Source organism: Culex quinquefasciatus, chromosome 1, assembly GCF_015732765.1.
Source record: "Culex quinquefasciatus strain JHB chromosome 1, VPISU_Cqui_1.0_pri_paternal, whole genome shotgun sequence".
NCBI lineage: Eukaryota > Metazoa > Arthropoda > Insecta > Diptera > Culicidae > Culex > Culex quinquefasciatus.
In genome coordinates this window covers 121058470-121073791 of record NC_051861.1, presented here as the reverse complement: position 1 = coordinate 121073791, position 15322 = coordinate 121058470, and the positions used below count along the sequence as shown (strand labels likewise).

General features: G+C 36.2%; 1 protein-coding gene across 1 annotated transcript in view; it reads right to left on the bottom strand.

Annotated features, from left to right (window-relative positions):
• The window catches only part of LOC6051581 (neuronal acetylcholine receptor subunit alpha-7), a 388913-nt gene that overhangs the window by 281948 nt on the left and 91643 nt on the right, over positions 1-15322 (bottom strand). The window contains exon 2 of the mRNA XM_038249413.1: positions 13435-13574. Coding sequence (XP_038105341.1) covers positions 13435-13574 — 140 coding nt within the window. The remainder of the gene's footprint in view (positions 1-13434; positions 13575-15322) is intronic.

Genomic DNA, 15322 nt, shown 5'->3' with positions numbered 1-15322 from the left:
CAGGGGGGAGGGGGGACCGGCAGCATTTGTGGAAAGATTAATTTTGAAAGTGTAATTTCGAAAGTTCTTGGATAAAGCACTGGTATTGGATGTAGAACTGTCGATTTGGCTTCGAGGAAGTAACAGAAGTGGAGCGGAAAATTCAATTAAAATTGAAAGGAGAGGATTGAGAACTAAAAACTCGTAGAGAAATTAAGATCTCATTGTTGATCATTTTGGCAATTTCGTAAATTTTGTCAATATTGTGTGATTTTGTCAATTTTGTCAATTTTGTCAATTTTGTCAATTTTGTCAATTTTGTCAATTTTGTCAATTTTGTCAATTTTGTCAATTTTGTCAATTTTGTCAATTTTGTCAATTTTGTCAATTTTGTCAATTTTGTCAATTTTGTCAATTTTGTCAATTTTGTCAATTTTGTCAATTTTGTCAATTTTGTCAATTTTGTCAATTTTGTCAATTTTGTCAATTTTGTCAATTTTGTCAATTTTGTCAATTTTGTCAATTTTGTCAATTTTGTCAATTTTGTCAATTTTGTCAATTTTGTCAATTTTGTCAATTTTGTCAATTTTGTCAATTTTGTCAATTTTGTCAATTTTGTCAATTTTGTCAATTTTGTCAATTTTGTCAATTTTGTCAATTTTGTCAATTTTGTCAATTTTGTCAATTTTGTCAATTTTGTCAATTTTGTCAATTTTGTCAATTTTGTCAATTTTGTCAATTTTGTCAATTTTGTCAATTTTGTCAATTTTGTCAATTTTGTCAATTTTGTCAATTTTGTCAATTTTGTCAATTTTGTCAATTTTGTCAATTTTGTCAATTTTGTCAATTTTGTCAATTTTTGTCTATCTTGTCATTTTTTTAATTTTCGATTTTTTGTCAATTTTGTTGATTTTGTTGATTTTGTTGATTTTGTTGATTTTGTTGATTTTGTTGATTTTGTTGATTTTGTTGATTTTGTTGATTTTGTTGATTTTGTTGATTTTGTTGATTTTGTTGATTTTGTTGATTTTGTTGATTTTGTTGATTTTGTTGATTTTGTTGATTGTGTTGATTTTGTTGATTTTGTTGATTTTGTTGATATTGTTGATTTTGTTGATTTTGTTGATTTTGTTGATTTTGTTGATTTTGTTGATTTTGTTGATTTTGTTGATTTTGTTGATTTTGTTAATTTTGTTGAATTTGTTGGTTTTGTTGATTTTGTTGATTTTGTTGATTTTGTTGATTTTGTTGATTTTGTTGATTTTGTTGATTTTGTTGATTTTGTTGATTTTGTTGATTTTGTTGATTTTGTTGATTTTGTTGATTTTGTTGATTTTGTTGATTTTGTTGATTTTGTTGATTTTGTTGATTTTGTTGATTTTGTTGATTTTGTTGATTTTGTTGATTTTGTTGATTTTGTTGATTTTATTGATTTTGCTGATTTTGTTGATTTTGTTGATTTTGTTGATTTTGTTGATTTTGTTGATTTTGTTGATTTTGTTGATTTTGTTGATTTTGTTGATTTTGTTGATTTTGTTGATTTTGTTGATTTTGTTGATTTTGTTGATTTTGTTGATTTTGTTGATTTTGTTGATTTTGTTGATTTTGTTGATTTTGTTGATTTTGTTGATTTTGTTGATTTTGTTGATTTTGTTGATTTTGTTGATTTTGTTGATTTTGTTGATTTTGTTGATTTTGTTGATTTTGTTGATTTTGTTGATTTTGTTGATTTTGTTGATTTTGTTGATTTTGTTGATTTTGTTGATTTTGTTGATTTTGTTGATTTTGTTGATTTTGTTGATTTTGTTGATTTTGTTGATTTTGTTGATTTTGTTGATTTTGTTGATTTTGTTGATTTTGTTGATTTTGTTGATTTTGTTGATTTTGTTGATTTTGTTGATTTTGTTGATTTTGTTGATTTTGTTGATATTAATCTATTTGTTGTTTATTTTTAGTTTAACAATTCGCCGTCATCATCAGGTGGAGGGTGGTAATAGGTCATTGGTCATTGGAATTTTTTATTGGCCATTGGACCTAGAATTGGACATTGAAGTTAAATGCTATAATTGACGTTTGATGTAACTAAAACTTCTAGAATAAATACACTTTTGAGTGAAGTGCTTCCAGTTCGTATTCAAAAACTGTTCCATCTGCCACTCCAAGTACATTCAATTTGCTCCCATTTCCAGAAACCTGTCCAAGTGCTGCTGCCTTTCCACGTCGATCCACTATCGCGCAGAAACAACAGCAAATTGCGATCCATTACGCTTCAGTGCAAAACATTTCCCATTCCCCGGGATGAGAAGACTTTCCGCGGAACACAACAAAAAGGTATAATCTCGCGCTATCGCAAAAACGCGAACTCGCTTGCGCAAGAATATTATCAGACAAAACTCTCTGACACCATTTGTGTTCAACAAAGTTCTTAATCAGACCCCGTCAGCCGGGGCTTCATCTATCTTGGCACACTCTCCTTTAACGCTTCCCCTCCGGTTGAGGTGCTTGGCGAAATGTAAATTCTTGCTACTACTCAACTTGTTTTGTTGCGTTTCTGTCTCAAGTTGGTTTTTATTCATCGACTTTCGAGCGCGAAAACAATACAAATGGGGCGGGGGGAGGGCAAAAATATTGGAAACTTTTGAAAAGTCTTTCACTCACTCGTCTTGAGAGCCCTGTCTGGCTTCCTTTTTTTAAGGATTCGTTTCCATTTCGCAGAGAGAACTCGTTGCGATCCTTTGAATAAGGGCGCTTGAGCGTCTCAAGCGTCCCAACTGTCTCAATCATTAGAATTCTTAACTATCTCTTTGTCTTGACCGTCTTAACATTACACAAATCTTAGTAATCTTAAAAGTTTGAATAGTCTTAACCGTCTCCACAGTATCAACAACCTTAAAGGCCGTCTCAAGCGTCTCTACAATCTTTACCACGATTAAGTGAGTCCAAATTATCTTAGAACTTTTTCCCATCTCAACCGTTTTTCGGAGTTTCTAGGCGTCTCAACATTTACCCAAATCTTAGCTGTCTCTAAAGTTTAAAAAAAATCAGCCATCTCAATAGTAACCGTCTCAACCGTCTCTACAGTCTTTCACGTCGAATTCCTCGATTGAAAGAGTCTAAACCGTCTCAAAATTCTTTGCCGTCTTAACCTTTTCCATCTTAAGCGTCTCAACCGTCTCAAAATTTACCCAAATCTTAGCCGTCTGAAAAGTTAAGTTAGTTCAACCATCTCAATAGTAACCGTCTCAAGCGTCTCTAGATTCTTTTATATCAATTTTCACGATAAAATGTTCCGTTTCCGTCTTAAGCGTCTCAACCGTCTCAACATTTTCAACAACGAAAAGCTATGCAGTCTCAGAAGGCTCTAACGTTTTCCATCTTAAGTGTCTCAAACATTTCCACATTTACACAAATATTATTATTAGTTTTAAAGATCTCATTAGTAACTGTCTCAAGCGTTTCTACAATCTTTCACATCAATTTCAGCAGTTACAAGAATCTTAGTCTCAGAATTCTCTGTCGTCTTAGCCGTTTTCTGTTTAAGGCATTTTGAGCGTCTCAATGACACAAATCTTAGCCGTCTCAAAAGTGTAATAAATCAAACATCTTAATAGTAACCGTCCCAAGCGTCTCTACGGTCTTTCACGTAAATTAACGCGGTTAAAAACTAAGTCGTCTCAGAATTCTCTGCCGTGGTAATAATTTTCCGTCTTAGGCGTCTTAAACGTCTCGACATTTAGAAAAATCTTAGCCGCCTCAAGAGTTGGTAAAACTCTAACTATCTTAATTGTAATCGTCGCAAGCGTCTCTACAATCTCAGAATTCTCTTGAGGCTTTTTCTTACTTTAGCGTCTTAGGCATCACAACCTTGTTTGTAATATCGCCCTAGCGGTTTTAAAGTCATTGCCGTCTCAGCCGTCTCAGTGGCCTCCACAGGCTTAACCGTAGAGAATAGAAATGATACAGTCTTTCAGATCAATTTCAGGGAAAACAAGATTCTTAGCCGTCTCAGAATTCCTTTCCATCTCATCCGTTTCCTGTCATAGGCGTCCCAGGCGTCTCAAACCTCTTAAAAAAGATGAAAAATCAAACATCCTTATAGTAACCGTCTCAATTTGAGAGTGAGTTCTCGTCATTATAGTCGGCCATTCTTCGGTTCCTAATTTTTATCGCATTTTTCCGGGTGTAAACCATCGTGAAACCGCGCGATTTATTGTGGAAAAGTTTAAAGGTGATCGAGAGTTGTGACGGAGTACGGAAATTAGTTCGGCGATTAGTTTTTCGGGCTAATATTTAGAGGAAACTAGTGACGCTAGAAACTTCTTAGTAGTGATCTTATTCTTGTGCCACAGACTCCCAGTCCGTAGAGAGAGTTCAGAACTTCTTCTGTGCTCTTGAGTGGAGAGTGAGTGGCAATATAAATTTGGCACAGTTGTGTAAGTGAAATCGTTTCGGTAAAATAGATTCACTGAAGACAATAGTCCAAATTATAAACAAACGGCGCTGTGAGACTTACGATGGAGGAGAAACGAGTGGACGAAATTACTATTGAAGATGGACTTCAAAGTCCGTCTCTCGATGACGTGCACTCCTGCTCGTCCTCTATTCTGGACTCGGATGATGAGGATGGGATTAATGTCACCATTAAGCCGGCAGTGCCTGGTGGATCGGATTTAAACACGCCGAATCCGGGTCGAAAGCTATGTGGTTCAGAGAGAAGAAGAGTACAAAAATTGGTGAAGAAAGGTATGAGTAAAGAAGAAGCCCGATTGAAGGTAGCGACTTCGACCCCAAGCGAACGCGAGATCCTGAATTGGATTCGTCGAAAAGTCCAGCAAATCCTGACTCGAAAAGGGTACGGAACGTGAACGAGACTGCTGGCACTTCAGGAGGGACCGTTCAATCTGGGGGGACGATGCCTGGTGGTGTACAAGCGGAGAAAGCTAACATCGGAGGGTCCGCTACGAAGCAGGAAGGTGCAAAAGGGAAACGTTCAAGCAGGAGGGTCAACAAAGAAGCAGGATGGTCCACAAGGGAGTGCCGTACAAGGTGACGGGTCTTCAAAAAATCCGGACGGTGCGCAAACTACCGGTGTTACCAAGGCTCACCGGGATAATCTACCAGCGCCGACTTGCGCCCAAATTGCGAGCCGGGTCAGGCTCGGGGTCATCCCTAGAGGTTACCCAGAAACCGAGCTGTCACCAGACCAACAGGAGGCTGTAAAAAAAGTGCTGTTGAGGAAGGTGCTTAGTCAACGTAGAGAGCCTTTCAAACCCAAATTTGTGTTTTGCAAGGCAAAAACTGGGCACATATTGCTATCTTGCCAGGACAAAGCTACTGCGGACTGGGTGAGAACTACAGTTCAACAAATCACTCCATGGAGGGGTGCCGAGCTTGAAGCTCTCGACGAGGCCAATATGCCTCGCCAGGAGGTTCTTCTTGGATTCTTCTATCGGAGCAAGAACGATGACAACGAGACGATCCTGGGCTTTTTGGAGAGCCAAAACGATGACATGGATACGACTATGTGGAAGATCCTTCAGCGCACGGTCAGGAACGACCATGTAGAATGGGCGTTCACGGTTGACATGGCTTCAATGAAGCTGCTCGAAGCAAGATCGTTTGTTGTCAACTTCAAGTTCGGGCAGACGCTGATTAGGAAGGGCCGCTCGGACAATGTTGGTGCGCAGGAAGTGGCTGGCCTGAATCCAATCGATCGGATGGAGGTGGATTCTGATGTCGATGATCATGAGTTTGGCGAGCCTGGCCCATCTATGATTGCTACATCCCAGACAATTGGATCTTGCGCCAAAGGTGGGGACCCTAGCCAGGGTAAGGGTAAGTCAAATGATGATTTCTCTGAGAAGCAATCCGAACTGAACTCCAGGGTGCCCAACGCCCAGTGTTATGATTCGGAAGACCTCAGATTAAAAACCGACAATGATGTTACTGGGAAGAACTCCATGCAGGACTCCAGGGTGACCAACGCTCAGTGTTCTGCTGGAGAAGTTCCCAGATTAATTTCAAATAACAATATTTTAATACAGGCTAACCGTCAAACCGATAAGGTGGATCATCCGATGCCCCACGAAGACGGAAGTAATATGCAATGATTAAATATATACAATTTATTCAGGTAAACCTCCATCATGCTAAGGGGGCTTCCGCTGTACTTAGCAGAAGATTTACCAAAAACAAAATCGACGTGGGCCTATTACAAGAGCCCTGGGTAAATAATAATAAAATTAAAGGAATTTCAGCTCGAACCGGTAAGCTTCTGTATGATGACAGCTCACCCAATCCCAGAGCAGCTATTCTTTTAAAAAATGACTGTAATTTCATTCCTGTTACTGAATTTATTACTAAAGACATTGTTGCAATTAGAATGGAAGTGCCGACAACACGAGGGAAAACTGAGGTTTATGTTGCTTCAGCTTATTTTCCCGGAGATGTTGAAGAGGTTCCTTCTTCTGATGTAATAAATTTTGTTTCTTATTGTAGAAAAACTAATAAACAATTTGTACTTGGATGTGATGCTAATGCCCATCACACTGTGTGGGGCAGCACAGATATCAATAAAAGAGGCGAAAACTTATTAAATTTTATAACAACAAACAGAATTAATGTATGTAATACAGGAAATACTCCAACATTCGTCACTGCTGCTAGGCAAGAGGTCTTAGACCTGACCTTATGCAGTGAAGTTATTTCTGAAAAATCTTAAACTGGAAAGTATCTGATGAAGAATCGCTTTCAGATCATCGACAAATTGAGTTTGAATATAATGCAGGAGATATTATTAAAACAAATTATAGAAATCCTAAGAAAACAAACTGGATTTTATACAAAAAATGTATTGATGTTTATGAATTTAATTCTGGCGGTGAAATACGAACTGTTGATCAATTAGAAAACGCCTCTTCTCATCTGATAAACGGTATTTTAAACTCTTATGCCGCTAGCTGTCCATTCCAACACAATTCTTCAAACAGAGAGGTGTCGTGGTGGAACGACAATCTAGCTGCGTTAAGAAAAAGATCAAGAAAGTTATTTAACAAAGCAAAAGCTTCTGGATTATGGGATTCATACAGGAAATCTTTAACTGAATATAATATTGAAGTCAGAAAATCTAAACGTAAAGACTGGAACCGCTCTTGTGAGAAAATTGAGAGCACACCAGTTGTTGCAAGATTACAGAAAGCTCTCTCTAAGGACCATACGAATGGTTTAGGGAATCTTAAAAAAGCGGATGGCAGTTTTACTCAAGACAGTTCTGAAACATTAGAAGTTATGATGAAAGCTCATTTCCCAGATTCAATTGTGGTATCGAGTGAAAGCGATCAGGCTTCGGAGGGTGAAGGACCGACAAAAGATTGGTCTGAAAACGCCCACTTGAAATCCTGTGAAATATTCACTCAATCCAAAGTTGAATGGGCAATAAGCACATTTAAACCGTTTAAATCTGCTGGTAGAGATGGAATTTTTCCAGCCCTACTGCAACACGCTAAAGATAAAATTAGTATACGATTAACTGAACTTTTTAGAGCCAGCATCTCTCTAGGCTACATTCCCAAAGCTTGGAGAGAAGTACGGGTCGTATTATACCTAAGGCTGGAAAAAAAGATAAGACAAATGCTAAATCTTTCAAACCCATAAGTCTTTCTTCATTACTATTAAAAACCATGGAAAAAATATTAGATGACTTTATTAAAGGAACATACTTAAAAAATTATCCTCTTAGCAAATCGCAATTTGCTTATCAAAGTGGTAAATCAACTATTACGGCATTACACAGCTTAGTAACGAAAATAGAAAAATCATTATTAAACAAAGAATTAGCTTTATGCGCATTTCTTGATGTTGAAGGAGCATTCGACAATGCTTCCCATTGTTCAATGCGTTCAGCAATGGAGTCAAGGAGTTTTGATTTATGTGTCATAAATTGGATTGAGACTATGCTTAGAAACAGGAGATTTCAGCTGATTTTGGTGGTGAGAGGCTAGTTATAAGACCACAGAAGGGGTGTCCACAAGGTGGAGTATTATCACCTCTATTGTGGTCGCTAGTAGTTGATAAACTACTGAAAAAGTTGGCTGAACTTGGATTTGAAGTAGTTGGATTTGCAGATGATATTTGTATAATAGTTCGCGGAAAGTTAAATAATTTTATAACAAATCGTATGCAATCAGCGTTAAATTTTACTTCAAAATGGTGCAGGAGTGAAGGTCTTGGGATTAACCCTGCCAAAACCGTGATTGTACCTTTTACAAAACGAACAAATACTTCTTTACAAAAACTTTCTCTCTGTAGGGTAACGATCGAGTTTCAATCTGAAGTTAAGTACCTTGGTGTCACTTTAGATAAGAAACTTACATGGAACCCTCACTTAGAGAATGTTATAAATAAAGGAATTAACGCCTTCTGGGTGTGTAAAAATACTTTTGGAAAAAAATGGGGACTTCGTCCCAAAATGATACATTGGATTTACACATGTATAGTTCGACCAAGGATTATTTACGCCGCCGTAGTCTGGTGGCAAAAGACTAAACAAACAGCTGTTCAGAAAAAATTAAGCAAACTTCAAAGATTGGCATGTATTTCAATCACCGGAGCTATGAATAGCACTCCTACGGAGGCGCTGAATGCTCTGTTGAATTTACTTCCTCTTAATCAGTTCATTGAATTACAAGCTGTTAAAAGTGCATTATTGATGAACCGGTCCGTAAAGATTCAGGAAAAGATATGACGGGTCATTTAGAGCTCCTCAAAACCTTTAATCTGAATCCTACGTTGAACTCAATAGTAGACTGGATGCCGACTAGGGCCAACTACGATGTTCCCTTTAATGTGGTCGCAACAAGTCGCTACATATGGGAACAAGGAGGCCCAACTCTTCGTTCAGGCTCTATTGTCTTTTACACGGATGGCTCAAAATGCATAATATGACAGGAGCTGGAGTTTTTGGCCCTGGGATTAAGAAATTTATATCGATGGGTCTATATCCAACAGTCTTCCAAGCTGAAATTTTCGCAATTATTGAATGTATTCATATTTGTTTAAATCGTAACTATAGATATTCTAATATTTGTATCTTCTCAGACAGTCTGGCTGCTCTAAATGCACTCAAAGGGTATACCTGTCAGTCAAAACTAGTTTGGGAAGCAATTATGCTTTTGAAACAATTATCTTTAAAAAACACTGTTAATCTATATTGGGTTCCTGGACATTGCGGAATAGATGGTAATGAAGCGGCAGACTGTCTAGCCAGGGAAGGATCTGGAACAAACCTGATTGGACCGGAACCCTTCTTTGGATTACCAGACTGTTCCTTGAAAATGGAATTAAAACGTTGGGAAACATCTATGGTAATGTCTAATTGGAATGCGGCTATAGCTTGTAGACAATCAAAAAGGTTTATTTATCCTTGTGAAAAATCATCTCGAGTTTTACTAAAACTGGATAAAAGAAATCTCAGGATCATAATTGGTCTATTAACTGGTCATTGCCCTTGTAGGTATCATTTAGTTAAAATGAACAAATTACAGGATTCAAGATGTCGTTTTTGCAACATTGAAAATGAAACATCAGAGCACCTGCTGTGTGAATGCAGTGCTCTTATTCAAAGAAGAATTTTATTTTTAGGAAAGGATTTTTGCTACCCAAAGATATTTGGGAAGCGAGTCCTAGTAGGGTAATCGACTTTATCAAACGAGTCGATCCTAACTGGGACGAATGCAGCTTTTAAGTAACGCTCTTCACGCTAAATGGTGCTGGGTGAACTTATCTGCTATAAAAAAAGGGTCACACCACAATATTCCTATAATTGGTCGCAGTGGTATTATGGCTCGACAAAAAAAAAAAAAAAAACCGTCTCAAGCGTTTATAGTCTCAGAATTTTTTTAGGACCATATTCTAACTTAAGCGTCCTAGACGTCTTGGGCGTCTCAACCGTCACAACATTCTCAACCACTTTAAGATCTACAACCGTTTTGAGCGTCTCAACAATCTTGTTCATGACCACCGTCTTAATGTTCCTTTACCGTCTGAAAAGTCTCTACAATTTTAACCGTCTCAATAAAAATATTTAACCGTTTCACCAACCTTCCTCAAAATGTTAGACCATGGTTCGGTAAGAGCACCCACCCATCTAGTTGCCGAGAAAAACTTTTTTCCCGCCCAAGTTCTTTTCAGGCCGAGACCGGCTATCATAAACACGACGTGTACTTCATTAAAATTTCATAGCGACTCCCAAGCTTGATGAGGAAGTTCTGAAAAAGAGGACTCCAAGGTAGGGAAGGGTCCTCCACTACTACTAGGTGATGATAAAAGGCACACACACACACAAAACACGTCTGGTCAGAACTGTGAAGAGTGGTACAAAAACAGAGAGAGAAAAAGTTGTCCAAACAACCGCACTTTTTCGCCCAGCGAAAAACTCCCCAGCAATGGGTGCAAAGTACTTGCACTTGAGAGTTGTTACTTTTTTGCTGCCGAGAGTGTTGCTGACCAACAAACACTGGGTTCGCGTGGACCAAAAAAGGCACCCGTCCGGAACCGTCAGGACAAACAGCTTAAGCTGTTTGCGTTGCGAAATATTCAGTGGAAGCTTGGACAGGGGGTGGAAAAGTTAGTTTGTCAAAATCGCAAATTTTCCTAAAAATTTCGAAAAAAAATCATGGAAGTAAAGCTCACATTCAGGTATTATTTGCGTGAATTCATGCTTTTCATGAACTATTTTCATGAATTTGTGAATTTTAATTGTCAATGAAATATTTTTTGAACTTTGTTCACGACAACATGAACAAATTTCATGATGCACGATTTTGTTAATCATGCTTTTATGAATTTTATTCATGATATCATGAAACTTGGTCATGAAATCGTGAATTTAATTCACGTTATCGAAAAGTATCATGAAAATTCATTAAAAAATAGTTATTTTTTTAACGAATTCATTAATGAAATTTATTCAATTTATTCAATTTTTTTCACGCTTGAATATTATTTGATCATAATCATGAATTTTAAATCATAAAATCATAAGCTTTATTCGCGACAACATGAACACATGAAAATGTACGATTTCTTTATAATTTCATAGTTTCACGAATGACGTTCATTATTTCATGAATATAGTTCACACATTCATGATTCTTATTCACTATTGCATGAAAATTGATCGCAAAATCGTGAATATTAATCAAGTTATCGAAAATATATCATGTTAATTATGCTCAAAAGTAAGAAATTTTAAAAATGTGTTCATGAATCAATTTTACGATTTCATGAACATTTTTCGCAAGTCGTGAATTTTTCACACTGATTTTTTTTATCATGGTCATAAATTTTTAATCATAAAATCATAAACTTTATGTACGACATCATGAGCACATCAGAATTCACGTTTTCGATATATTTTCATGATTTTTATTATTTGCGTTCACTATATCATGAATAAAGTTCACAAATTCATGAAATTTATTTACTATTTCATGAAAATTGATCGCAAAATCGTGAATATTATTCAAGTTATCGAAAATATATCATGTTACTTATGCTCAAAAGTCAGAAATTTTAAAAATGTGTTCTTGAATGCAATTCACGATTTCTTGAACATTTTTCGGAAGTCGTGAATTTTTCACACTAATTTTTTTTATCATGGTCATAAATTTTCAATCATAAAATCATGAACTGTATGTACGGCAATATGAGCACATCAGAATTCACGTTTTCGATATATTTTCATGATTTTTATAAATTGCGTTTAATATTTCAAGAATGCAGTTCACACATTCATGATTCTTATTCACTATTTCATGAAAATTGATCGCAAAATCGTGAATATTATTCAAGTTATCGAAAATATATATATGAATATTTTTTCATTTTATGGAAAATATATCATGTTAATTATGCTCAAAAGTCAGAAATTTTAAAAATGTGTTCTTGAATGAAATTCACGATTTCTTGAACATTTTTCGGAAGTCGTGAATTTTTCACACTGATTTTTTTTTATCATGGTCATTAATTTTCAATCATAAAATCATGAACTTTATGTACGACAACATGAGCACATCAGAATTCACGTTTTCGATATATTTTTAAGATTTTTATAAATTGTGTTTACTATTTCATGAATAAAGTTCACACATTCATGAATTTTATTCACTATTTCATGAAAATTGATCGCAAAATCGTGAATATTATTCAAGTTATCGAAAATATATCATGTTAATCACGCTCAATAGTCAGAAATTTCAAAAATGTTTCCATGAATCAAATTCACGATTTCATGAACATTTTTCGGAATTCGTGAATTTTTCACATTGATTTTTTTTATCATGGTCATACATTTTTAATCATAAGATCATTAGCTTTATGTACGACAACATGAACACATCAGATTTCACGTTTTCGATATATTTACATGATTTTTATAATTTGCGTTCACTATTTCATGAATATAGCTCACACATTCTTGAATTTTATCCACTATTTCATGAAAATGATCGCAAAATCGTGAATATTATTCAAGTTATCGAAAATATATCATGTTAATTATGCTCAAAAGTCAGAAATTTTAAAAATGTGTTCATGAATCAAATTCACGATTTCATGAACATTTTTCGGAAGCCGTGAATTTTTCACACTATTTTTTTTTATCATGGTCATAAATTTTTAATTATAAAATCATCAACTTTATGCACGACAACATGAACACATCAGAATTCACGTTTTCGATATATTTTCATGATGAATTGCGTTAATTGTGTCATAAACAATGTTCATGCTTTCATGAATCTTATTCACGATTTCATAAAAATTGATCGCAAAATCGTGAGTTTTTGTTTTTCAAAGAATTCCTGAATTAAACTCACAACTTCATGAATAATTTCCTGAATTTATAAAGTTTAGGTAAAAAAAACCATGAACATTATTCATGATAACATGAACACTTCAAAATTCACGTTTTACTTATACTTTCATGGTTTCATGAATTACGTTAATTTTTTCATGAACATAGTTCAAACATTCATGAATCTTGTTCACAGTTTCATGAATATTTGTCAAAAAATCGTGAATGTTATTCACGTTGTCAAAAATATATAGTGTAAATTAAGCTCAAAACCAGGAATCGGTTTTTATTTCAAAATTATTTTGAAAAAATATCGTGGAAATTTAGCTCAAAGTAATAACATATTAAATTCGGCACCCTTTTCATAAAATCGTAAATTTTTATTCACCTTAACATTTTTTGATCGTAATTATGAATTTTAAAATCAGAGCCATGAACAAAGCCATACACTTTATTCACGAAATCATGATCAATGTTCAATGTAGAGTCGACTTGTGGAATACTTGTTTTCCGTGAAGCTGACGCTATTCAAGTCAAATTTCTTGACGTTCTCTAACTTCCTGAAACCTTAGACCAAAACAAAAAAGACCCCAACGACTCACCACATCAATGATCTGCATCAGCGTCAGCCCGAAGCTCAGCTGCAGCGGGTCGGACTCGTTGACGACGGGCCGCTCCAGCACGTTGTAGTTGTCGAGCAGGTTGTGCAGCAGTCGCTTCTCGTGATAACCCGCGTTGACCACTGCAAAAGTTGGACATAAAAGATCAAGAAATCGATTAGGGGGTTGACCTACTCTGCACAACAATGTTGCGCTTCAATTTCCGGAACCCAAAAGGGGTTGAGCGGGCTCACATTTCATTGCGACTACCCTAATCTACCTCTCTGCAGAGAGGCAATTAAACGCAAAGCGACACAACATCAATTTTCCACCGAACAACATCCGGTGCCGGAAAGTGTCGGGGCTGAGGCTGCAGAAACGTCAACAAAGTGATACATATTACAAACCAGGGAGGGAGAGTTACACTGTGGTATCAACGGCGCACACACGTACAAACGAACTGTGTCAGTAATCCAAAGTGGAAAGGTACACACAGACCCGGTGAGTAGACACAAACACGTACAAACAGGCCTGCAGGCTGTCCCAGCCCTTATCAAGGGGTGGAGAGGTTTGGGGAGGGGGAAGAGGGGAGGGGAGCTTGTGTGCAATGCACTGGAAGGTCAAAATCGTGAAATTTGATAAAGTCAGAAGTAGACATGATTGATAATTTCAAGCGTCTCAGCCGTCTCAGCAGCCTTAGTAGTAATTGTCTTAATTTTAACCGTCTAAACTGACTTATTTTTATCAATCGTCAAAGAAGTCTCAACAATCTTAACCGTCTCATCTGTCCAAAATTTTTCAATCGTCTTGAAAACTCAGCTGAAACCATATCTCAACAGACTCAATCTGCTTAACAGTCTCTTAACCGTCTCAACCGTTTTTTTAAATTGTAACCGTCTTAACTGTTCTAAGCGACGCAAAGTACTCAGCTGTATTACCGGATTAATTGTCTCAGCAGCCGCAATTTTCTTAACAGTCTTATGCATTTAACCGCCTCAATCGTCTTAAAATACTCAGCTGTCTCACCTAAATAAATCACCTTAAAAGTAGCAATATTTATAACCATCACAACCATCGTAAACGTCTCATTTATCTTAACCGTCTCAAATGTCTCATCAGAATCAATCGTCAAAGCTGTCTCAACTGACATGACCGTCTCAACAATCTTTACTTTCATCTAAAAGTCTTTATAACCTTTCCAGTCTCCATTAATTCCCAAGTATCAATCTTCAAAACCGTTTGTTTTTATTAACCGTCTCAATAGTTTAATCGTCCCAAAATGGCCGTCTCAGCCATCTAATCAACAAAATGTCCCCATTGTCTCACCTGGATTATTTGTCAAAATTACTTTTTTGTACTAACCGTCTCAATAGTTTAGCTGTCTCAACCGTCATCAGCTCAGCAGTTTTTCCTAGATCAACCGTATCAATATTGTCAAATTTGCTTAAACGTCTCTCATATCGAAAACGTTTCAATCATCTTAACTGAATTATCTTGTCTCACCCAAATTAATTTCAAGACTGTCTTAACCGTCTCAATTGTTCTAATTGATTCAACTGTCTCATCTGAGTTTGTTTTCAACCATCGTCCCAACCATCGAACAAGTCTCAATCAGCTGAATTGTCTCCACTTTCGTCTAGGCGTCTCAATTGTCCTAAATAATTCTTCTGTCTCAGGTCAACTATCCCAACAGCTTTAATTTTATTAATCGTTTCGATAATTGTAAAAAAACACATCTCAATAACCTTAACCGTCTCAACTTTGTCAATCAGCTTAATCGAACCCACTTTCTCACCTGGTTTCAGCGATGGAATAATCATCATCAAAAGAAAATCTTTGGACGTTCATGAAGAGAAAAAATCCAAAAGGGGCATGGCTCTCCTCTCTCGCG